General features: G+C 41.3%; 1 protein-coding gene across 1 annotated transcript in view; it reads left to right on the top strand.

The window, feature by feature from the left end:
* Positions 1-24,783, top strand: part of LTK (leukocyte receptor tyrosine kinase) — a gene marked incomplete at both ends in the record, with an annotated part of 140,107 nt that extends 115,324 nt beyond the window's left edge. Inside the window, 7 exons of the mRNA XM_083365850.1 lie at positions 11,609-11,738; positions 15,852-15,949; positions 20,149-20,241; positions 20,571-20,672; positions 21,273-21,407; positions 22,445-22,535; positions 24,016-24,783. Coding sequence (XP_083221976.1) covers positions 11,609-11,738; positions 15,852-15,949; positions 20,149-20,241; positions 20,571-20,672; positions 21,273-21,407; positions 22,445-22,535; positions 24,016-24,783 — 1,417 coding nt within the window. The remainder of the gene's footprint in view (positions 1-11,608; positions 11,739-15,851; positions 15,950-20,148; positions 20,242-20,570; positions 20,673-21,272; positions 21,408-22,444; positions 22,536-24,015) is intronic.
* Positions 24,784-26,963: the final 2,180 nt, after the last annotated feature.

Here is a 26,963-nt window from a genome sequence, read left to right as displayed (position 1 = left end):
AAGAAGCGGTGGAGCAGTACGACCGAAAACCCTGATGGTTGATGGGCGTTGGAAGGAAAAGTGAGTGGGAAAAGGCTTCGGGAGAAGCGACCCTGAGGCAGAGTAACCACCAACCGGAATGGAGGCAAGAGATGGAGAGTTCCCTGCACGCCAGTGAGGAGGAGTGGATCCTGGAAAAGGCCATTGATCTGATGAAAGCAACCCTGAGCTCACTGAGGGAGGAGAGAGCTGAAAATCGCAACCGAGGCAGTGCCTGGGGACGTAACTGGAAAGGTAACAGAGGGGATCCAACACCTGAAACCCCGGGGCCGTCCAATGGAACAGGAATTGCTGCCTCAGCAGTACCCACCCACCCCAGAACCACAGACGGGGACCAGGATGAGGAGCGATACCGGCCCCGGCGCAGACAACGCTCCAGCCAAAGACCCCCGCCCCTGGAAGTCAAATTCAAGGGGGAGCCATCACGACTGGGATTTTTCCTAACCCAAGTCTTCAGCTACATGGAAGAGTACAGACGGGACATCCCCAGTGACAAAGCACGCATCCGAATTGTGCAATCTGCCCTGGATGGGATGGCTGCAGACTGGGTGGTGAACTTGCATGACTCCAACGCCACAGAACTCAACGACTTCAACCGATTCATGTCATCTTTGAGGCGGCAGTTCGAGGATCCTTTGGCTGACCGTAAGGCCCGGGAGAGAATCAAAACGGTGAGGCAGGGCAGGAGAGCAGTGGCTGATTATACCCAAGAATTCCGAGCCATTGCCAGCAAGCTGAACTGGCCAGAAGACATCCTCCTCAGCCATTTCAAAGACGGTCTAAACTACGACCTGTATGACGCTTGCCTGCCTCGAGGAGACCCACCCCATCTCGACGACTGGTACATCCTGGCGGAGGAAGTGGAAATAGACCTACTGAACAGACACCGCAGAGGAAAACCATGGGGCCGCCTGCCACCCGAGCAAACACGCGAGGGGGAAAAACCACCAGCCACAGCCAAAAAATCAACAGGTTGCTTCAACTGCGGGAGAGAGGGCCACCGTGCTGCAGAATGTCGTTCAAAAGCCCCCCCACAAAAACCAGAGGCATCATCCTCCAAGAAGCCGGGGAAGCCCCAAGGCAACACAAAAGAATCTTCCATGAAGGGGACAGAGGCTGTAGAGTCCACAATTCCTGCCAGGAACTGGGATTGGACTCCGGCCTGCACCGCAGGGACGGTGGACAACTCGGAAGACAGCTCAGAGGAAGAACCATTGGTAAGTGGACCCCTTCCACCCATACTTAAGACAGTGACTATATTAGCTTCCCCTATGCCTGAAGCAGCCAAAATAAAAGCTCTGATAGACTCTGGGTGCATCCACTGCCTTATCAGCCCAACGCTGGTGGAGAGATTGAGCATCCCAGTGAGGAAGCTAAAACAACCAATCTCTTTTAGTCAATTAGATGGGACAATAGCAGGGGGAGGACCAACCACCCTAGCCACTTTACCAATCCACCTATCACTGGGGCCCCATGAGGAGGACATAACGTTTATAGTGGCCCCAGGCATGCCCAATGATTCTAGGGCTGGAATGGCTGAAGAAATGGAACCCCAGGATAAACTGGAGGACAGCAGAACTCAATTTCCCAAAGGGGGGGCAGAAGAACTTAGACTCCAAAAGCACCCCCCCAACCCAGAGGGAGGAGACAGCAGCAGTGGGGAAAGAGAAGGGGTTACCAGAGATACCGGAAGAATACAGGGACCTGGCTGAGGTTTTCAGTGAGGAAAGAGCAGATGAGCTTTCCCCCCCCCCACCCCACAGACTGCATCATAGAATTCAAACCTGGGGCAAAACTCCCAAAACCCAGGATGTATGCCATGAGCCTAAGGGAAATGGCAGAAATGGAAAGATTCATAAAGAAAAACTTAGAAAGAGGATTTATTGAGCCTGCCAAACCCAAAGTGGCCACCCCGGTTCTGTTCAGGGAGAAGAAGGATGGTTCTTTTCGCTTGGTTGTGGACTATAGAAATTTGAACACAATTAGTGAATGTAATCTGTACCCCCTTCCCCTAATGAAGGATATGCTATCCCACCTATCGAAAGGAAAGATTTTTACCAAACTAGACCTGAGGGAAGCATACTACCGTATTAGGATTAAGGAAGGAGACGAATGGAAGACTGCATTCAACTGCCCAATGGGGTGCTATCAATTCAAAGTATTGCCATTCGGACTGCAAGGGCCCCCCACAGTCTTTATGCAATTAATTAATGACGTGCTGAGAGAGCACCTATATAAGGGGGTCCTGGTTTACCTCAATGACATCCTTATCTTCATAGAAACCAAAGAGGAACATATCAAACTAGTCAGAGCAGTCCTGAAGAAGCTGAAAGCTGCCCATTTATATGCTAAATTATTGAAGTGTGAATTCCATCAGGAAAAAAATGACTACCTGGGGTATCGCATATCTCCAGAGGGCATCGAAATGGACCCTGAGAAGGTCAGGGCAGTACTAGAGTGGGCACACACACCCCCCCCGCACACAGAAGCAACTACAAAGTTTCCTGGGGTTTGCAAATTTCTACCGCCAATTCATCCCCGCATTTGGCCAAATAGCCATGCTCTTCACAAATTTGTTGAAAACGAAGGGGGGGTCACCCGTGAAACCCAGCCAGCCTCTGAAATGGTCAATGGAATGTCAAGCAGCATTTGAGAGGCTAAAGAGACTTTTTTCTGCTGAACCTGTCCTAAAACACCCAGATCCCGACAAACCTTTTGTAATACAGGCAGATGCGAGTGATGTAGCGGTAGGAGCCGTACTATTACAAGAAAATGATGGGGGGACGTTGCAACCATGCGCATACACATCCAGAAAACTCACAGAAACAGAACAACGCTGGCCAATATGGGAAAAAGAGGCATTCTCGTTGAGGTGGGCATTACTAACATGGCACCAATTTTTAGAAGGAAATAAAATACCTTTCCAGGTCTGGACAGACCACAAAAGTTTGGAAGCACTAAAAACGCCCAGGAAGCTCACTCCTAAGCAAGCCCGCTGGTCCCAACATTTTCACCGATTCAATTTCACTCTCAAACACTTACCAGGGGGGAAGAACTTCCTGGCAGATGCATTATCCCGCATGCCCCAATATAACAGCACAAGAGTTACTGACTTTAAACCACTTGTACTGAAACAACAACTGGCAGCACCAGTCACCACCAGGGCACAAGAAAAAATGAAGCCGAAGGTAGATAGCCAAACTGGAATAGAATTCAGGAAGTCTTTGGAAAGTGATGAATGGTTCCAGAAAAATAGACATGTGTGCACAATTAAAGATGGACTGCCATGGGTGGGGGAGAAGCTATATATACCTGCCACACAGAGAATCAATTTCATGCAACTGTGCCATGATACAAAATCAGTAGGACACTTTGGCTTTGTAAAAACCCTACACTTAACTAAAAGGCAATTTTGGTGGCCATCTATGAAAAAGGACATAGAAAGCTATGTGGGTAGCTGCCAAATTTGTGCGATGGCTAAAAGACTGCAAGGGAAACCGCAAGGTCTGTTACAACCAGTGGCAAACCCCTCAGCTCCATGGAAAGAAATAGCCATGGATTTTATCGTAGAACTGCCAGAAAGTAATGGAAACACCGTAGTCTGGACTGTCACAGATCTGTTCTCTAAGCAAGTACATTTCATACTTGCCAAAAAATCCCGACCGCAAAGCATTAGCAAAACTTTTTGTACAGCATATTTACAGATTGCACGGGGTACCACAACACATCATATCTGACAGAGGGGTGCAATTTACGTTGGCATTTTGGAAAGAATTTTTATCCCTCTTAGGAACCACCCAAGGACTGTCATCTAGTCACCATCCTCAGACAGACGGAGCTTCTGAAAGACTTAATAATATACTTGAACAATATCTGAGATGCTTTATTACTTTTCAGCAGTCCAACTGGGCGGACCTACTGCCTTTTGCAGAAGTAGCATATAATAATGCAGTCCACTCAAGCACAGGTTACACTCCTTTTCAAGTAGCTACAGGCCAGAGTTTCAACCCAATACCAGAACTAACCCCAAAAGAACCGGTTATTCCTGATCTGAAGGAATGGATTGCTCAATTACAAAATACATGGCCAATCGTTAAGAAAGCGTTGGAAGATGCCAGAAAAGCATACAAGACACAGGCAGACAAAAAAAGAACCGATCCCACACCATTTAGGGTAGGAGAGATGGTATATTTATCCACAAAATACCTGAAATCACTCCAACCCTGTAAAAAACTAGGACCAAAATATATTGTACCCTTTCCAATTAAAAGAATCATAAACCCAGTAACAGTTGAATTAGAACTACCCAAAAATCTTAGACGAATACACCCAACTTTCCACTGCAGTCTATTAAAGAGAGAACAACAATCTCCACTACGAGAAAAAATCCCACCACCACCACCACCCATCATGGTGGAAGGAGAACAACATTTTGAAGTGAAAGAAATCTTAGATTCCAGAAAACACCATGGAACGATACAATATTTAGTGGCATGGAAACACCTCCCCTCCTCAGAAAATGAGTGGGTTAACAAACTCCATGTTAAAGCACCCAAGTTGCTTTAGAGGTTTCATACAGAATATCCGAACAAACCAGGCTAACATTTATATGTTTTCTTTCCCCACAGATGGACTCATCTTTTTTCTGAAAGGAGAGCCGAATGTCAGAATCCATTTATATCACATTTCATAAATGTATAGGTAGAACAATGTGCTTATTCTGGAGATTCTGCCATCTCTCCGAAGGGGGGGGGGGGAGAGGATAGACTTTAGGCATTTTCAAACAACAGGGAACATTTGAACTGGGGGAGGGAGGGGGAGAGACAGATCTGGATTGCATCTTCATTTACTACAAAAGGAAGCAATAACCATAAAACCAAGGAGAGTTCCCTTTCCCATGGAAGGGCCTGACATCTGACCAAATGGATGAGGGGAGGGGCTGAAATGGGAATGCTTTATATAGGATTGAAATGTAACTTTGTTAGATTCCGTATTGTATTGCCACAATCGATTCCATCCTAGTAAACATTTTCCTTTTGGACTAAACTTGCATCCAAGAGTTCTTATTTCCTAAGATGTGGATTGAGGTGGGTCCTGACACAGCCTGTAAATAGGTGTCTACATCAGAGTTGCAACATAAACATAAATGTTCACACAAGACAGTGCCAGAACATGAGTGACTCCCAGGTAGGTGTCACATTGCAGAGAGCTATGCTCAATACAGTATACTCATGTAAAAGGATTGGACTTCTCAGCACTGAACACCTTCCTCATCCCTACATGTTATTAGTTACATATTTTAATAGATGTCGCTTGCTTTTCAATCACTGTGTGTTCAGGGCTCCCTTTAATTGGGCTCAGGATTCACTAAGTGCCCATATAGTTTTGTTGCCAATATTAAATATTTTCTCACTGCTTTCTTCTAAGATTTTTAGATTTTTAACTTCCCAATTCCTGGTTGTCTCATATCCAAATATTATCTATATGTGACTTTGCTTACCTTTTCAAAGTCAGATACATATTCTCCACCTAGGGAGTGTTAATTCTGTGGCTCTTATGGGGTGAAGGAAGAGTCAGAAAATGGGGTATAACCACTACTATTTGCAGATCTCCTGACTGGGAATTGTTGGATCTATAGACCAACATATCTTCAGGTTCTGGCTATAGTACGTATTTCCAATTAAAATTGTATAATAGCTTTAAAAAAGAGAGGTGCTTCAGCATCCCAGGAGAACCCAAAGACTGAGTTGACTCTTCATGACAGGCAGTTTCAACAGTGTATTACACACACACACACACACACACACACAAACACATTTTTTAATAGAAATGAGACACACCTTAGGAAAATTTTCAGCAGGTTTCTGCACATCAGAAAAGTACCTTGATTTATAGCTAGGAGTTGATCAGCTGTAATTGCTATCTGCCTCTCCCTAAATGCTTGGCATGAAAAAACATTCCTAGCACCATTTGTAAGAGATTGCTTCCCTCTTCAGCTCCAGCAAGTGGCTGAGGCCCAATCAGACGTGACTGCATCCCTCCCAAACTCAAGGACTTCTGAGTAGGGGCCATGCATGTTTGCATTTTTTAAACATCTGTCCACTGGATACTTTCAAATATGTTCTTATGGTTGGCTCTTTCCACCAGTCAAGAAAATGAGATATTACCCAGTGAAGTGACAATGGAATATTTCTTTAATTATTCCATGCTGAGAAAATGTAGTGTATGTTATTAAAAAAATTAATACTTTTTAAAGTTCCCGAGTTTGAAGTACAAATCCCTAAGCCAAGAATATACAGGTTGCATTTATTGAACACAGCCCATGCCAGCTGCAAGGAGGGGAAGCTTCAGAAATCACAGCCAAAACAGGATTGGACAATGAAATTCCTCCTTATATTTTTTCCTTTGTTTTTCTCAGGAGTCTTCTCCCAAAATGTTTCTCACTGTGTCTTTGTCAGCCTGTGTTTTCTTTTCCCCTCTTTACCATCACTCCAAATAACCCTGGTGTATTTCTAGAAGGAATATCTAAGAGCACTTCTAGACAGCTGGTTTCATGTGCCATCCTGCAGTCCACAAAGTACCCCAGAATAAACTTGATCTGTCCCCATAACCCTTCTTAACACTGCTTCATGAATGAAGGTCTGAGGGTTGATGTCTTAACAGTTTACTGCACCAAAAGGTGAGCTGAGTGATTATGTTAGCAAGAAAAACTTTCCTGAAAGCCTCCTCAGTGTGGGCTGAACCTAATGAGGAGGGAAGTTCTGCCAGATGGCTAGAGTGGTGGGTTTAGTAGGCTGCTAGAACCTGATCTATAGGGTGGCTGGGGGATTTCTGCTTTTCCCTTACTGATAAGACCCTACCCATCCCTGCAGTGCCTGCCCGATCCACGAGAGTGAGATGACGGAGATTGACACAGCAAGCTGACTGTCGGGAAGTAAAAGTATGACTTCAGTCATGCTCTGTCCTCTCAGATCCCCCATGTAACAAGCTTACACACTGCTCTGGGGATGGCAGAAGGATACTCTCCCATCAACAAGCATTTTTCCTCTGCGCAACCTGCCAAAGTTTTGCACAGAGGATATAGGAAGGAAGAGTAAACATTACTTCAAAGGGTCATAAGACCAGGCATCCTGTTTGTCAGCTCCTACCCACTGTGGATGACTGCAGGGGATGGAGTGTGTCTTATAAGAGCTGAGCAGATCCCACTTGGTATTGCATTGTCAGGTCAATTGCAGCTGAATCACTATACAGTACATCCTGCAGATCGGAAGGCTCCATTTTCAGAAAAAAACACATTAGCTAAGGATTGGAGATGAGAAAAAGCTGCATGATATGGAGGTGTCCTTCAAGAACTTCAAACTGAAGTTAGAGAGATTGTGGACAAGCCCTAAGAGGAAATTCAGCCAACTCTAAGACCTCTGCAACCATTTGCTAAACTATAGTCTCCTGAAATCCTTTTTGGCTAAGTCCTTCAGTTAAAGACACAATTATTTTCGACCCTGGAAAGGGTCGAAAGTCACCCTGTAGAGGCGGCAAGCAAAGAGGGGACTCTCGTTGATTGCAGGGGGGTGGCAGCCCTCCCGTTTGATTCGAGGAAGCCCTCCAAACCAGTGGGGGAAAGACTGGCTGCATTCGTGTAGCCAGTCCGAAGTTGCTGACAACGGAAGTCAACAAGCACTACCAAGCAACTTTACAGCAACGTAGATGAAACTGGGTGAGACATGATCCTTTCTTTATGATTTTAAGACCTCTTCCTGAAATTCTGCCCAAAGCACTCCCCCCAATGAAAGAGGGAAAGGAAATTTCCACCCCATTCCCTCAGAAAAGAAAAGGGGCGAATTAATTACTTGGGGAAAATGGTGAAACCTATAAGACTTATTTGGAATTAATATATACATACAGGTTGAAAATTTGTGGGCTAAAAGTGTTTTTAAGACCTTTTTAAAAAAAAGACTTGAAAAGTTTACAATAAAAGTTTTGGATCTAAAAACTGGAAAGAATCGTTGATGACATCTACTGGTGAATTATGGCACTACAACTTATTTATGCTTAAAAGAAACCTGGCTTGAAGTCGAGAACTATATAAAACTTTGTCTGGCCTTCGAAGCTTTTACTATTGAGAATTGCAGCTGAGAAAAAAGGAACAGGCTTGGGGACTGCTTATCTGTGTGGCAGAGTTGATAACAAATATTCTAAATTTGGCCTGTCTGAATTTTGAACATAAATACTGACTTTCAGAACTATATTGTAGATTTATTTTCTTGTAAAAGAAACATATGGAACACTTTGGATTATAAATCTTTGATTGTTAAACAACCTTCAATGGTTCTTTTTTCCCCCTCTGGATAGAAAGGATATATTTCTTACTGGACAGAAAAATTTGAATTTACTTATATCTGCTTAGGGGAGATTCAGGAATGGATGGTTGGATAAATCTATAAAGGCTACTTACAAAAAAAATGGATGTTTCATACTCAGCTTTAAATAGTAAAACACTGTCTAACATCTGTTCCCAGTAGCATTAACTTGCCATATCACCAAGAAATTACTGATGAAATACGGAAAGAAATTCTCTCCATGTTGAAATTAATACCAAAAAACCAATTATTTTAGCTTGTGAGCAGGTTAAAAATAATGCAAAGGCGATAAAAGAACATTTTTCTAATTTAAATCTACAAACTCAAAAAACAACTACAGACAAGGAACAAGCAACCCAGAAAATAGAAGGAGAACTAGAGAGTGCTCACAAACATTTAGAATCTAAAGGAAGAAACTAATGACCAGACTCAGATAAATGAAAACTCAGAAGACACAATGATAATATTGGAAACGAAAAAGACATTTTATAAACCAACATCAGAACATACTGGATGACAAGGAAGGAGAGCTAATGGAATGGAAGATAAAGTCATTAAGACAACTGTGGGGAACTGGAGAAGGAGGGAGATGGTTTAATGAATATCAACAGGCTAGCTCTTCCAAAAACACTTTAACCCTTGTTTCAATTAATATACAGAATAAGAACTAGTTGATGATCCAAAAGCACTGACTTGAAAAGTTAATTGGCAAAGAAAGAAAGCTAGAGTAATATTGAAGGAAACAGAAGATTTGACCTATTAGAGAGGATGCTATATTATTAATTAGAGGTTTGAATATGGTTAAGAATAGATTGTTAGAAATAGAAGTATTATTATAACTAGATAGTTAGGATTTGTAATCAGAATATTATATCTTGGTATGAAAAGGGAAATAAGAATATGTTAAGAACTTTGAATAAGGGATGCTTTTGGTTGCCCAAATATAACTTGTTTTGAAATTATAAATGATTGGATATTTTGAACATGGATGGGAAATTAAAATTGGAAAAAAGTGAAAATAGGATATGAATTAAATAAGTGGAAATTGAGTACAAATGCAATTAAGATATCCTTTGGCTAGAAAAGATATTTTAAACTGTTATTATTGATATTATTAGAAAAATTTAACAAATGTTGATATCCAATTGTATGTTTACTAACAATAATAAGAATTGTATTTGCTTAGTGTGTAAAAATGGTTATTACCAGAGGAAGAGAGGATGTGCTGGCGGGTGTAATATTGGACTTAGTTGGAAGAAGCTTATATGTACCACAGAATCACTAATGGACTCAGTCATCATGTTGTCTATTGAGCACTTGTTTGTGAAAATAGAAAATTAATAAAACATTTATTAAAAAATTCAAATATTAGTAAATAACCAATAAAACAGTTCAGCTATGTCACAATTCTAATTATTGATAAATATATGAGATTGTTATATATCCATGGACATCCTTTCAGTTGGGTAACTATTGCCTCTTTGTAGGAGAGAACTTCAAAAAATAATTTTAATCCTTTTGGAACAAGAAGCAGGGAGAGTTGTTTTGATTAATTATAAATTATACTTTAATTATTTAAAGAATTGAATTATAAGTATTTATGTTTCAAGCCTCAGTTGAGGGATGTATGTTTTTACTTTTTACAACATAGGAAAAGTATTTAAGGCTCTCCACACCCAGAATTCATAAGAATCCTGGTCTGAAGGCCAAAACAAACAAAACATTAAATACATTGATTGTCCAAACAGCAATAATGAGTTGGTTGCCCAGAACCGTCTGTTTATGTGTGTCATTTAATGTCATGAAATGACTGTTTTGCCATGGATAAGTTAAATATACTGTAGCCAATGTGGTTTCATCTGCAAATTTATTTACACAGAAGGAAAAGGCTTTAAAATTTATTTTAAAGTTTGGTTGAATTTGAAAGAGTGTTAAGTCCTGTTCTTTCCTCAGTGGTATTATTTCTCTACAAGAGGTTTACTAGCAATTTAACACTGTGAATTGTAATGAGAGACCAAATCATATCAACAGTTCATGCCTTATGTACTGACATCAGCATTTCTTCACTGGGAAACCTAATTATACATATGTACAGATGGCATCCATCTTGGAATCATTATTTTTAAGAATGTGATGATACAAACATTTTCCATCTAAGTATGGAAAGCATATCTGCTTTTTCCTGTTATCAACTGCAATCCTGGGGATACGGGAAGCTGGGGTGGGCTAACAAGGTATCAGCATCATGGCAATTGGGAGAAGCTTAAATCTAGTGCTTTTGGCAGAGATTGTTCCATTTCAATTTCAACAGCATTATTTTTGGAGTCTCATTTATTTATCATATTCATAGCAACAGTTTCTTTGATAAATCTAAGTGATTTACATGATAATCATCCCTCATTTTATCCCCATAGTAACCTTGAGAGGGAAAGTGAACTGAGAGAAAATGGGATTGGCCCAAAGTCAACCAATGAGTTCCATGGTTGAAGAGGGTTTAATCTGAGTCTCCCTGGTCCAAATAACATAACTGCTGTGCCATTCTGCAATGAGGAATGAGATTGGTTTTTAGCTAAGTTATACTCTCAAGCACATAGATAAGATCAGTCACATATTTTTGCACCTAATAATTACCATATGTTCTCCCGTTTGCCATCTTAAAGACAGGGAAGGTACTATGGAGAGAGAAGTTTCCATAATAGTTTAGAACAGGTTCAGGCTATATTTTTGCACCAAGCAGTTGTCTACATTTTCCTTGTCACTGAACAGCATAGAGGACATGCCAAGGATGTAGAATGGCCCAGCTGCAACCTGAGTCTGCTTTTTGGAAAACTAGGATTTTATTTTAGTAAAATAAGTGTCCAAAGTTTATCACAGCTTTAGTGCTCCCATTTGACTGGTTATGTTTCTGGAAACAGTCAAGACTTCTATTGCCATAATTTGTTGCCAGATTTTAAGAATGGAGTGTTGGTGAACTCCATGGATTACAAGAAAAAAGCTGGAAAATTTAACATATGCAAGAATCAATGTTCTACTCAAAATTAATCCTCTTATATAATTAATCATTGTCTATAAGCCTTCTGGGTCTAAAATCATTCACTGTATAGAGTTACAATTAATCAGAATTTAATGAGATATTAAATTAGTTGCTATCAAAGACCAATATTATTTTTTCCCCTCCTCTGCTTTGCTGCTGTGTGGTGGCTAATCTGAAGTAAGTTCAGTCACCAGAATATAGTGCAATGCATTGGGGTGAGCCTGCAAACGTTGCCTCGTTTTATCCTTTTGGAGCTGATGACTGGAGGAGATATGAAGAGCTTCCTACGGCAGAATCGGCCTCGGGAGGTGAGTCAGTTCTTCCTTTTCCCAACCTTCTCCTGCTCTGGTATCCAATGAGCTGTCGAAACAGGAATTATTTTCACACTATTGCACAGCTTCAATAAAGTAGCTGCCATATATGCAGGTTTAGTGCCTGTCTTGTTTAGTGATCATTTGCAGTTATGATGGTGATGAAAAAGTAACTTTATGACCAATCTTTACATTTTTATACTTCGTAGGTCTGTAAAGCAAAAGAAAGCTGATGTAAGTTGATAAGCATAGTCATGGTTTCTGTTATATCTTCGGTTCTTTCGGCATTAAGCGAGACGAGGTGTTAAAACAGCAAACAAGTTTATTAACTCAGAACAGAAGCAAGCTAATAGCTGCTGCTCAGCTATTTATACAGTTGACCTCTAGGCGGAACCAATAGGTTTAAAGTAGCAGTTTCCCGCCCAAAACCTCATTATCAGCCTGGAGACAGCAAGTCTGGCTCAGTACAGCAACCGTTGCATAACACAGACAAAAGTTGGTCAGACATTAAACAAGTGATCAGACATTAAGCAAATGATTTTACACAGAAAAATGGCCAATACATTACAGTTTCACTTAGTGACAGTTTCATTTAACAATGAAGTTGCCAGTCCCAGTTGTGGTCATTTAACAAGTACTGCCCGTACTCATGGATAAGTCAAGAATTTTAGTTACCAGAATGCATCCCAATAAAGGAGAATATTTGTAACTGAGGGTTGAAATGAGGGGTCCCTGGTGCTTTCTGAGCTTGGTTGTTTTCTTGCAGATGTTTCATTACCCAAATGAGGCAACATCCTCAGTACTAGACCACTGCACTGACTAGCACTGATGATGTTACCTAGTTTGGATAATGAAATGTCTGCAAGAAAATCACCAAGCTCAGAGAGCACCAGGAATCCCTCAGAATTCACCCCCAACATTGAGTTCATTTTAGCCACAGATGGGATTATCTGCAAGTATGTAAGGTATTTATGCATGTATTATAAAGACCTGGTTGAGTCTGGAAGTGTGGGTTGCCCTTTCTGACCAGGTTTCAAATGTGGTCAGGCAAACTGAGATTTCAGAGCAGGGATTAAAAATGTACTTCAGTTTTACATTTGTCTTTTTATTTATTTATTTGTAAAGTTTATTAGCCACCTATCTTTCTGCACAGTGATTCTTTAGTGCTTGCATCCTTCACTCTCTTAGGTATAAAGATTGATATACTGTTCTCTGTTATTTTAGAAAAAATAAAAGATTTTATATAGATAATAAGAACTACATTCAAAGAAAGAAGAAAGAAAAACATTGGTAAAGTAAATGTGAGGAAAAGAATAGAATAGAAAAGGTAGAAAAAAGAAAAAGAATATAAAAACCAGGAAACATGAAGTGTGTGTGTGTATATATATATATATATATATATATATATATATATATATATATATATATATATATATATATATATATATATATATATATATTAAAATAAATATATGTGTGTGTGTGGCTTCCTATCCTCCTTGATTGTTATACACACAACTCTAATCAAACCATTTTGTCCAACATTTCCTCATATTTCCCTTCTCTCTATAACCTATTTTTTTCTAATCATCAAGAAGATTGCCATGTTGTTCTAAAATTATCTCTTGCCATGGGTTGGCATGCTGCACAATCCTAGCTGACTTTCTACATGTATAACAAACTTTGTGGGATTGGCATTAGACCCTCTGAGCCAGAAAAGAAAAACTTCAAAAGTCACATTTCCCTCTTACTTGAAACACACACCCCAGGATATTGGTGTATAATAAGCATGTAGTGCTTCAGAAAAAATAACGGAAGAGATGTTTATTTTATTTTTTTCTGGAAAGCGCCATCTTTCTTGACGTGAGCTGGCAGGGCCGAAGGCGTAGTGAGAAGAGAGTGAGAGAGACAGCTTTCCCCCTTTTAATTTGGTTCCGTTCCCTCCCTTTTTATTCATTCCTTCAAATGGGAGAGAAACAAACTATGCTTCCATCTGAAAGGGACATCAATTCTGAGCTGAAATAGATCGCTGTACCTGACATTTGTGAGCAAGGTCAATGTTTCCCTAACTCTCTTCAATTTCTGAAGCAGGAGAGGTTGACACTTCAAACAGGTCCTGGGCACAATTTATTATTTATTTATTTAATTAATTCAGTTTAGATACCGCCCTTTTCCCGAAGGACTCAGGGCAGTTTACAGGGCAAAATTAAAACAATACAATATAAAAATTAAAATAAAGTTAAATCAATAGCCCCAAAATTTAAAAATAGAATTTAAAAACCTTAAAACCCCTCAGTCCAGGGCAGCTAACTCAAAAAGCCAGGTTTTTAGGTCCCAGCGAAACGAATGAAGGTCAGGGGCGATCCGGAGTTCCGTTGGCAGTTGATTCCATAGGGTAGGCGCGCCCACAGAGAACGCCCTCCCCCTGGGGATCGCCTGTCGGCAATCCTTGACCGGTGGGACCCTGAGGAGGCCCTCCCTGTGGGAGCACACAGGATGATGGGAAGTTGATGCTGGCAGCAGGTGCTCTCTGAGATAATCCGGACCCATGCCATTTAGGGCTTTATAGGTCATCACCAGCACCTTGAATCTCACACGGAGGGCAACTGGAAGCCAATGCAGCTCGCGGAGAAGAGGTGTTACACGGGAGTATCGGGAGACTCCCATCACAACTCACACGGCTGCATTCTGCACCAGCTGAAGCCTCCGTGTGGTCCTCAAGGGCAGCCCCATGTAGAGAGCATTGCAGTAGTCTATCCGGGAGGTCACGAGTGCATGAGTGACTGTGCGTAGGGCATCTCGGTCCATGAGCCATGAGTCCAGGAGGACACCCAAGTTGCGGGCCCTATCAACGGGGGGTAATACCTCACCCCCCATAGTTAGCGATGGAAAAGACTGGTTAATCCGAGATGCCGGTATGCACAGCCACTCAGTCTTGGCGGGATTGAGTCGAAGCCTGTTTCTCCCCATCCAAACCCGGACTGCCTCCAGGCAATGGGACATCACGTCGAGGGCATCACTGGGTTCGTTCGGGGTGGAAAGAAAAAGCTGGGTATCATCAGCATACTGATGATACCCCACCCCGAAACCATGAATGAGCTCACCCAGCGGCTTCATATAGATGTTGAACAAGAGGGGAGAGAGGACCGACTCCTGAGGAACTCCACAAACGAGAGGCCTCGGGGCAGACCTCTGCCCTCCCGTCAACACCGACTGCAAGCGGCCCAGGAGGTAGGAGGAGAACCACTGTAAATCAGTGCCACCCACTCCCAACCCCCTGAGACGCTGCAGTAGGATACCATGGTCGATGGTATCAAAAGCCGCTGAGAGGTCTAATAGGACTAGGACAGAGGAACAACCCCTGTCCTGAGCCCGGCAGAGATCATTCACCAGCGCAACCAATGCCGTCTCCGTGCTGTACCCAGGCCTAAAGCCCGATTGGTACGGGTCAAGATAATCAGTTTCCTCCAGGAACAGAGGAAGCTGATGCGCCACCACGCTCTCAACAACCTTCGCAAGAAAGTGAAGGTTGGAGACCGGACGATAGTTGTTCAAAATAGCCGGGTCCAGGGCAGGCTTCTTGAGGAGGGGCCTCACCACCACCTCCTTCAAGGCGGCAGGGAAGGTACCCTCCCTCAAAGAAGCAGTTATTACTGCCTGGAACCAGCCTCATGTCTCCTCCCGAGCTGCATACACAAGCCAGGAGGGGCATGGGTCCAATAAACACGTGGTGGAACTCAGTCTCCTCATGATCCTGTCCACCTCATCCTGGGTCACAGGATCGAATTAAACAATGTAAATAGTTCTTTATCTCATTTCCACTCTTGATTGGCGTGGTCCTCATTTAGTGACCACAACTGGGACTGGCAACTCAGTCATTAAACAAAGGTGGTAGCTAAATTGAAACTGCAATTGTGCTTAAGTTCTTACTTCAACTTACTTTTGCTTTACTGTAAATTTATGAATTCAAGGATTGGTTGTGAAATTAACTGGCTCAATGATCATTGTAACTGTGAATGGTTACTAAATGAGGCAGTTGCTAAACAAGGACCTTCTGAATTTAATTTTCTTTGCCTTCCTCTTTCTCTCTCATAATGGCATGCCGTACAGAATCAGCCATCTGCTTTAACGATGCTGGACTTGCTCAATATTGCCAGGGACATTGCTTGCGGTTGCAAATATCTTGAGGAGAACCACTTCATTCACCGGTAAGTAAAGTTCTTTCACATAATGATTGAGATGTGCTTTTTCCTTTGTTGGGTTCCCATGGATATCTTTCTTAAAAACAAATCAGTGGTCCTGCATAAGGTTACATTGCCCAAGTTGTGTCACTTGAAAAAAAAATCTTTTGCTTCCAATTTCTTATGACAGAACTATGGAAACCTGTGATTAGAGCAGACATGTCAAACACAAGGCCCGGGGGCCAGATCCGGCCCGCAAAGTGGTTTCATGCGGCCCGCGAAGCCATCCTGGAAACAGTGAGGGAACGGCCCCCACTCCCTTGGCTCTGGCCCAGAGACCCTCCTTCTGCCAGAGACCCTCAGATCTGTCCCACTCCTGCCCAGGCCCCCATAGGCACCCTTGATGCGAACAATGTAGAGTTGGCCACGCCCACACAGTAGGCCATATGCACTTTAGCCACTCCCACCCAGGCCACACCCACCCAGCCCCCTGAGGGCAACCGCAATGCTGATGCGGCCCTCAATGAAATTGAGTTCGACACCCCTGGATTAGAGCATTTGCTGATCATGCTGCTATTGTGCTGTTTCACTCAGGAATTCCTTCATTAGTAATCGCCCAGTGCCTTCCTACACTTCATCTGTCTTTTCCCTTTTTCTTTTACACAAGCATCCAGAAGGACAGTAAGACGGAATAGCTGTTTACTGTGTACTAATATTGGGATGAGTACTTTTGGAGACATCCAAAGTGTTTCTGGCAGATCTGCTTCAAAACAGATAAAAACTTTGTTCCATGGAACAAGTTATGACTTGAAGAATCATGAATTTCTAAAAATCTCAAGCAGAATTCTCATTGAAACTAACAGCAGCTACCTGTGGTGGCCTTGCTCAGTGCTCTTTTAAGTAACTTATGTAATCACAGTGTGATCTATATGTCTTTATTTACTGTCAAAGAGCAATATTTAAAAATATAATAATACAACATATCTAATATAAAATAATGATGTAACGTAAATTATACAAAATAATAAACTAAAACTTATGTCAAAAAGCCAAATACAGTCTTTATACTTTCATTTTTTGTATGAAATATATAAAATTAGAATATTGTGCACAAGTTCATTTATTTCAGTAACGCAACTTAAAAGGGGAAACTAATATATGAGATAGACTCATTACATGCAAAGCAAGATAGTTCAAGCCGTGATTTGTCATAATTGTGATGATTATGGCGTACAGCTCATGAAAACCCCAAATCCACAATCTCAGAAAATTAGAATATTACATGCAATCAATAAAACAAGGAGTGTACATAGAACAATATCGGACCTCTGAAAAGTATAAGCATGCATATGTACTCAGTACTTGGTTTGGGCCCCTTTTGCAGCAATTACTGCCTCAATGTGGCGTGGCATGGAAGCTATCAGCCTATGGCACTGCTGAGGTGTTATGGAAGACCAGGATGCTTCAATAGCGGCCTTCAGCTCTTCTGCATTGTTCGGTCTCATGTCTCTCATCTTTCTCTTGGCAATGCCCCATAGATTCTCTATGGGGTTCAGGTCAGGCAAGTTTGCTGGCCAATCAAGCACAGTAATCCCACGGTCATTGAACCAGGTTTTGGTGCTTTTGGCAGTGTGGGCAGGTGCCAAGTCCTGCTGGAAAATGAAGTCAGCATCCCCATAAAGCTTGTCTGCAAAAGGAAGCATGAAGTGCTCCAAAATCTCCTGGTAGACGGCTGTGTTGACCCTGGACTTAATGAAGCACAGTGGACCAACACCAGCAAATGACATGGCTCCCCAAATCAACTCAGACTGTGGAAACTTCACACTGGACTTCAAGCATCTTGCAGTGTGTGCCTCTCCATTCTTCCTCCAGACTCTGGGTCCTCGGTTTCCAAATGAGATGCAAAAGTTGCTCTCATCAGAAAAGAGGACTTTGGACCACTGAGCAACAGACCAGGTCTGTTTTTCTTTAGCCCAGGTAAGACGCTTCTGACGTTGTTTGTTGTTCAGGAGCGGCTTGACAAGAGGAATATGACATTTGAAGCCCATGTCCAGGATCCGTCTGTGTGTGGTGGCTCTTGATGCACTGACTCCAGCCTCAGTCCACTCCTTGTGAAAGTCCCCAACACTTTTGAATGGCCTTTTCCTGACAATCCTCTCCAGGCTGCGGTCATCCCTGCTGCTTGTGCACCTTTTTCTTCCACACTTTTCCCTTCCACATAACTTTCTATTAATGTGCTTTGATACAGCACTTGGGGAACATCCAACTTCTTTTGCAATTACCTTTTGAGGCTTTCCCTCCTTATGGAGGGTGTCAATGATGGTTTTCTGCACAACTGTCAGGTCAGCAGTCTTCCCCATGATTGTGATTCCTACTGAACCAGACTGAGAGACCATTTAAAGGCTCAGGAACCCTTTGCAGGTGTTATGGCTTAATTAACTGATTAGAGTGGGACACTTTGAGCCTAGAATATTGCACCTTTTCACAATATTCTAATTTTCTGAGATTGTGGATTTGGGGTTTTCATGAGCTGTACGCCATAATCATCACAATTGTGACAAATCACGGCTTGAACTATCTTGCTTTGCATGTAATGAGTCTATCTCACATATTAGTTTCCCCTTTTAAGTTGCATTACTGAAATAAATGAACTTTTGCACGATATTCTAATTTTTTGAATTTCACCTGTAAAATTTCACCTGTATATATATATATATATATGCTATCTTATCTGCTATATATCTGCTAGATGCTACCTTCAATCTTCCAGATTTCCACTAGATGGCAGTGTTGACCAAGTTGGCATCTCTCCCTTCCACAAAGCTAAGCAGAATTGGATTTAGTACAAGGCAAACCGCTTTCATATTACTGCTGAGAAAATTTAGCAGTGATATGGAAGGGAAGTGTTTTAATGTGACATCTGAAGGAAATTACTAGCTATCCGCAATGTACAAAGTGTGAGCCACATCCCAGTAATGCAGCTATAAAGAGGTTGTCTATAAATATGATAAAGGTAGTAATACTGAATTGACTACACTCCTGTATTTGGAGATGACAGATTTTTGCAATGTGGGGCCTTATAGAAAATTTTTCCCTCCCAAAACTTACAACTAGCAAGGCATGTTTAGAAATATTGTTAGACTATACTTGGTGTCCTTCTTCAGTGTTCTGTATGTTGGATGGGGCTGACATGTGTTGGAATTTCATGGTATCTGGAGGAATACATGTTACCCATCTCTGCTTTAAATTATAAAATCTGTATTGGCCATGTTTTGACTGATTTATCACAGGATGGCAAAGAAGGTCCAAGCTTTTCTCTCCATTACCTGAGGCATCTGTCATAAGCAGGGGGTCAGACTTGTAATGAAATGAAGCAATTTCATATTAATCCTGTTTTCCTTCCTTCCAATTTCCTTTGCAATATAGCTTTAGAAAATGAGCATTTGTCAAGCTTTTTTAAAAAACAAAAATGCTCACAGTATTTGCTATTAATACTGACAGTTTTGAGATTATAATTATTGGGATTAGGTGAGTAGATCACCCATGGGGGGTGAATAAAGATTCTGAATTATTCAGCAGTTTTTAAAAATGTTCTTAAAGCAGTGACTAAAGTATATCTGAGCAACTGCAAAATTTGTTTAATGAGGGGTATATATATCTCTTGAAAGCTAAAAGTGAGTCTTCAAAACTGAGTTCCACAGCCGACTGAAAATCTTCAGAAACATTTTGCATACAGTATTTCTGGCATCTAGTAATTTCCTTCAGATGTCACATTAAAAGTACTTCTCTTGGATCCAGCTGAACACCATGTACCAATAAAGGAGAATATTTGTAGCTCAGGATTGAAATGAAGGATCCTTGCTACTCTCTGAGCTTGGTTGTTTCTGGAAGACATTTAATTACCAAACTCAACAGCATGTAGTTTTCTCAGCAACAACATGAAAATGATTTGCCTTGTACTAAGTCCAATCCTGCTTAACTTTTTGGCATCAGGAAGAATGGATGTATTGCTGAGACTAGTCACATTGCAAACTATATTTCTATGGTGGATTTTGCACCCTATGAAACAGGCTTTTCAGGGGAAACAGTATTTGACTGTTTGAATGTAATAAGACGTTAGGAGAACAATAGAGCCAGTCATTCTTGTAAAAAGTGAGCAATTATCTAATTCTGAAGTCTTTTAAAATCACTAACTTCCACCTTGTACACTTGTGACTTTTTTTAAGGGATATAGCTGCAAGGAATTGCCTTTTGACTTGTTCTGGTCCTGGGCGAGTAGCCAAAATCGGTGACTTTGGAATGGCCCGAGATATCTACAGGTAAGGAGAAGGGAAGAGAGATCATTAAAAGTTGACCTCAGTGTGACGAAAACATATCCATGTCTAAAAATATTGAATTGAGAGAGCAATCCAGAGCACTTTTACTTGATTATGCAGCAGTGGAGACATTATCTATGGAACAATCCATGGAATAAGAAGGAAGGTAGAATGATGGGTGATTTATTTCTTGATGCTACTGAATGTTTAATTTTAGGAATAGATGTTCGGACTTACATGTGTGAAATGCAGACTTGCAGAGAACATGCAGGGAAGAAAGAGTGGATCTTTTTGTTCCCTTACAAAGCCCCTTCTTTTTCTTATTTGGCCAGGGCAAGCTATTATCGCAAAGGTGGGCGAGCCATGCTTCCGGTCAAGTGGATGCCTCCAGAAGCTTTCTTGGAGGGCATCTTCACTTCCAAGACAGACACCTGGTAAATAACTTTGTTTTAAACTTGGCCTGTGGAATTGGCTTCATAACTGCTGAGAAGTCCATTCAAAGCATTCAGGAGACTTATTCCCAAGTAACTGCAGATAGGACTAGATAGGCTAAATCAAGGAGATCAACCCTGACTGCTCTTTAGAAGGCCAGATCCTGAAGCTAAAACTCAAATACTTTGGCCACTTAATGAGAACGAAGGACTCACTGGAGAAGAGCCTAATGCTGGGAAAGGTTGAGGGCAAGAGAAGAAGGGGACGACAGAGAATGAGGTGGCTGGATGGAGTCACTGAAGCAGTAGGCGTGAGCCTAAATGGACTCCAGAAGATGGTAGAGGACAGGAAGGCCTGGAGGAATGTTGTCCATGGGGTCGGGATGGGTCAGACACGACTTGGCAACTAACAACAACAACAGGCTAAATCACTTTTTCAAGATGAACAGAGGTGGTTGGGACTGTTGTGGTGGAAACAGTATTTTGCTAGCTCTCTGTCCATAAATAATGGGAGGGTGGTTGGGAATCAATGGAAGAGACTGGGATAAAGAGCTTTGAGGGTGCTAACCCAAAGGATATATACTCTGAATTCATTCACGTTAGGTCCTTTGGAGTGCTGCTTTGGGAGATTTTCTCCTTGGGCTATATGCCTTATCCATGCAAAACCAACCAGGAAGTATTAGAGTTTGTTACCAGTGGAGGAAGAATGGACCCTCCCAAGAATTGTCCTGGACCTGTGTGAGTATGATAGCTTTATTCAATAAAAAGGGGGACATTCAGAAAACAGTTCAAGATTGTTTTTAATATGGCTGGCCATTCTTTAAAGTTTAGGATTATCAAAACCATACCGATTTAGATTTTATTATTTATTTATTTATTTAGTTAGTTAGATTTATATACCGCCCTTTCCCTGAGGACTCAGGGCGGTTTACAGGGAATTAAAAAACCCACATACAAAAGTTAAAAACCGAATTAAAAAATATTAAATTAACCCTGTAGACTTAAAAAACCCAATTAAAATTTCTCCTCAGCCTGGGCCCGAGAGCTCAAAGAGCCAGGTCTTCAGGCCCCGGCGGAATGATCGGAGGTCGGGGGCAGTTCTCAGCTCCACCGGCAGCTGGTTCCAGAGGGCCGGCGCTCCCACTGAGAAGGCCCTATCCCTGGGTGTCACCCACCGGCAATCTCTCACCGGCGGAACCCTGAGCAGACCCTCCCTGTGAGAGCGCACTGGGCGAAGGGCGTTTGATGCCAGCAGCAGGTGTTCCCTCAAATAACCCGGACCCAGGCCATTTAGATAAATGTTGTGCTTACTTCCTACCCACATTGGAGACTATGCAGACCACACAGAGAGAGAGAGACAGAGAGACAGACAGACAGACAGACAGACAGACAGACAGACAGACAGAGACAGAGAGAGACAAATAAATCAGCTTTATATTTTCCTTAAAAGCATTAAGGAAATGAGCAAGGAGAGAGTAAAAAAAAAGGAAGATGGTGCCTGATCTCCTATTATAGCTGGTTGAAAAACTTCTGGCCCTACTTTTTGTCATAAAATTATGAACATGGTCCCTATCTGAATATTTGCTTCTGGCACGAGTGCTTGTGAATCATCTCAGAGGGAGATCTCCTGAAGGCATGACCAGCATTATTTCACTGGACCCTTATTTAAAGTCCCTGCTGATGCTGAAACCTCATCTTTTCTAATAAAGGGGAAACCTTCCTCTCTTCATTTGTTTGAGGGAAATTATTCTTTTTTTTTTAATTTTTTCTCCAAGCTATCGGATCATGACACAATGCTGGCAGCACAGTCCTGAATACCGTCCAAATTTCTCTACAATCCTGGAAAGGATCAAGTACTGCACACAAGTAAGTGGTCTTCTTATGCAAAATAGCTGACTTATTCCTGCTTTACTCTTTATGCACTGCTTCATTTTTCAAGACCCTCACTCTCTCGTGAACATACGACCCTGATTATTGGCCAATCTAGTTTGTGACTGTCTTCTGAATTCTATTTGTCTTCTTCCTCACTCCCACCCTACCCATCCACAATCCCGGGCAGGAAAAAACCAAAGGCACAAGTACAGATTAGGTGAAACCTTACTCAAAAACACTAACTGTGAGAGGGACCTTGGAGTCCTAGTGGATGATCTCTTAAATATGAGCCAGCAGTGTGTGGCAGAGCCAAAAAAGCTAATACAATCCTTAGTTGTATAAACAATGGCATAGAATCAAAATCACATGAATATTAGTAGCGCTTTATAAAGCCTTAGTAAGGCCACACCTGGAATACTGCATCCAGTTTTGGTCACCACATTACAAAAAAGATGTTAAGACTTTGGAAAAAGTACAAAGAGCAACTAAGATGATTAAAGGCCTGGAGACTAAAACATATCAAGAAGGGTTGAAAGATTTGGGTTTGACTAGTCTAGAGAAAAGAAGGGCTGGGGGGACATGACAGAAGTATTCCAGTATTTGAGAGGTTGCCACAAAGAGGAGGGGGTCGACTTATTTTCCAAAGCACCAGACGGCAGGACAGGAAACAATGGATGGAAACTAATCAAGGAGAGAAGCAACCTGGAATTAAGGAGAAACTTCCTAAAAGTGAGAACAATCAACCGATAGAACAGCTTGCCTTCAGAAGTTGTGGGTGCTTCATCACTGGAGGTTTTTAAAGAGAGTCTGGACAGTCACTTTTCTGAAATGGTATAAGCTCTCATGCTTGAGGAGGGGGTTGGACTAGAAGACCTGCAAGGTCCCTCCCAGTTCTAGTCTGATTCAGGTTTTCTGAAGAATTAGAGAAATTTTTATGTTCAGAGGCATAATTGATTGTAATCAGAAATTAATAAGATACTTTCTTCACTTCTGGGAAACGTTAAGAGAAGAAAGTTGAGCACACATACACATCATGCTTACTGCCTCAGTTAATCACCATCTCTCTTCCAGAGCATACGTGGGGAGATTCTTAGTCATCCAGATTATGGTTGTCCCAAAGATGCTTTTTCAAAAGGCAAGTGGACTTTCTTGTTTTTTTCCTTGAAGACGTTTCGCTTCTCATCCAAGAAGCAATTCATCATTCACCTTATTCAGTTCACCATTCATTCGGAACTGAAGAAGCTTCTTGGATGAGAAATGAAATATCTTCAAGGGGAAAAAAAAACAAGAAGGCCCACTTGCCTTTTGAAAAAAGCAATCTTGGGACTTCCGGAGCATCATTTCTAAGTTAAGAAAGAACGTGCACCTATGGATTTTGTTTAGCTTGGTCTTGTACAACTCTGAGAGAGAGTGTCAGCTAAGTACTTTAACGAAGAGTAGTACAAGAAACCCAACATCTTGGTTTGTCTTTTAGGACCCCGATGTGATCCATACTGAATTACCCATTGAATGCAGCCCCACACCTGAGGATGAAGGAAGCACTGTGCTACATCCAAATAGCAACGCAGGGATAGTTCCTTTGCTTGGGAATCAGTGCCCTCAGATAAACCACCAAGCATTTGAAGAACATGATTCTGGGAACAAATATGGACAATGTCCCCAAGAGTTATTAGTGGAGAACCTTAGTAACTGGAGAGCAAGAGGACCAAGCTTATCACATTTCAACTGTTCCAGCAGTGGGGCTCGGGCTCAGCCAGTCTTAACCCAGAATCTGGATTCCACAAGTCAACCAGCACATAAGTTGAAGAACAAAACCAAAAACCTTTGGAACCCAACATACGGATCCTGGGTCATGGAGAATAATTGCCAATCCAGTCCCAGCTCTAAACTCAACACAATGCAAGAGCGAGAAGATTCAGGATTTGATGGGAATTATAGTCCCTCCCCTAGTTCTCGGGCATCACCTTCGTCTCCAAGTCAGAACCATTCCCCTCACATTGATATTGGCGGGATTGAACTGGTGAAGCTGCAGAATTTCCCTTGTGGCAATGTGAATTATGCTTATGATGACCTCTGCTATGAAATAGGTCACCCTTCACCTTTGGCTGCAGAGCCAGCCACAGTCATGAGGAGCGGAAGCCTACACAGGGATAGCAAGCTTGTTTTCAAGACGGAGAAAACCTCAAGGGAGAGAGATTCTGGCCTCTCCTTGTCTGATGATCTGAATGTTACTCCTATATAACAGGATGCTGAAGAATCATACCTTCAACTATGGATACCGCTGGAAGAGCAATTAAAATATCCTCCATCCCTATTCTTAAATTAGGTGGATTAATATCCTCCTTTCCTATGAATGCCCAATGAAGCAGTTCAAAATGTAACATTGGTTCCAATCTATTAAATTTGTGGTTACAGAAAGAAACAATGTCCTTGTTACAATGATTCAGGATTTAGCTGGAAATGGTCATACCCAATCACCTCTAGTAAAAATGATCTGTATCATAAAATAGAATATATAAGAAATGGCAAAACCAATAATTACTGGTTTAGACCAGTGGTCTGTAAATTATTGTACTTTCCAACTGATTTATCGTAACACTGTATGGGAAATTAAATATATTTAGTTTACTTAAGGCACCAAGGCCCAAAATGAATGGTAACAAAAAAGCTAGCATTAGGGAAGTACAGAAATTGTCTGTTTTCTGCAGAAAAAGCACAGAAAACAAACAAAAGGAGTGTGAAGGGGCAAACAGAGCTGATGCCTTCCTTTTCATTACTGAAAATGGTTTTGCTTCAGAAAGCCCAACTTAGGTCTCAGAAATATTCCTCATTAGTTATAGCACAGTGGACTATATGCTTTTAATGGACCACACAAGACACCTCTAATGTACAAGCAGTCTGTGTTCAATAGTAGCAACTCATGCTTCAGTACAGATCCTTTTTTGTAGGAATACACGTATAATAATGTAAACTCTTTGAAGGTGAACCATAGCCAAGTTAGATGCTTCAAACAGTATCAACAAAAAAGCATTTTAATTTTCAGGACAATCTTGCCTTATTAAGTAACCTTTGTCTCAAATTTTATCCTCTAATAGCTGTTGGTGCGATTAAAGAATAAAATTCCAGATCAAATGCCAGCAACATTCTTGAAAATTAAGGAGTTATGATTTAAGCTTATTATTAGCAAGTTCAAGTACAGGGTTGGGGAACAGAAAAGGACATTTAGAAGCAGCATGAATTTATTAAGCAATGTAACTCTTTAAATCATACATCTTTATAGAAAAACCCCTTTCATGGATACATTTCTATTTTACACAAGGTAACTTATAACCTAAGTATCTTTCACTGCAGGGAATTAATACACAGTTTAGAGCTGTCAATGGATTCAGAAGACTCTGTCCAGTATGTTCTTGTACCTGATGTATAAACTGAATAGATGCTCAAGAAACTTGTTCAAGGCTACATACTTTACTCTTTTTTAGAATCAGCCTTTCTGTATCTGTTACCTTAGGGTTCTCCAGGTGAAAGATAAAGTCTTCAGAAGATGTTCAGTATTGTTCTATTGTTATCAGTTCTTGAGCTTAGCTAAGCTTTTCTCTTGGACTTGTTTTAGTGACCATGGTCTAGAAGATAATAGATTTCCTGATATTTCAGTGGCAACTCTGGCTGGGATTTTCAGAGGGTACACAGACCACCTTGTCTCTGAAGATGCCAGCCACAAGTCCAAGTGAAACATCAGGAAATTGTCTAGGCCACAGTTACTAAACCTTGAAACCCAACACTGCCCAAGAGATACTGGCTGTGAAAGCTTACACCAGCATATTCTTGTCTTAAGAGTTTGGTGTAATGGGCAATTAATAGTATATGTTATGTTTGCATGTCATTTTAATCACAATATCTGCCTTTTTGGCAATAATGGACTTCTTTCCACAAACTCCCAAAGATTTTTAACTCCCAAAACATGGGAATCATGAAGTAAGACCTAAGTAATTCATTGGTTTGGCGCAGCAAGGGCAGAAACTGTTCTAGAAGACCACTGTTAGAACTTTATTTGGCAAAATTAAATATTAAGAAACATTTCCCAAAGATATTTAATACCACTGTTTTAGAAAAATAAAGTCCTTACTGTTAGTGCACAGTGCTTTTCCTTTGTATCTCTATAATCTATAGTTATACAACTTCTCACCGGATCCCAAGATCCTAGTTGCACTTCTTACTTTCTCACTACTTGTTATGGCTTGCAGTGCTATCTTAATAGTTTACTTTGATCCAGGCATAATTTGATCTATCATCCTGTTCCGGCATTCCTTTTCTGCGGTAGTCTAGAAAAGAATTACTTATTACTTCATCCTTTTCGTTTTTGTACTGAGGATCTGTGATTATCTTTAAGCATGGGAATGCTATTTGCCATCTTACCCTTTA

Source organism: Vipera ursinii, assembly GCF_947247035.1.
Source record: "Vipera ursinii genome assembly, chromosome: 1".
NCBI lineage: Eukaryota > Metazoa > Chordata > Lepidosauria > Squamata > Viperidae > Vipera > Vipera ursinii.
Note: the sequence above shows the minus strand (reverse complement) of the source record. Positions and strands in the feature narration are given on the sequence as shown.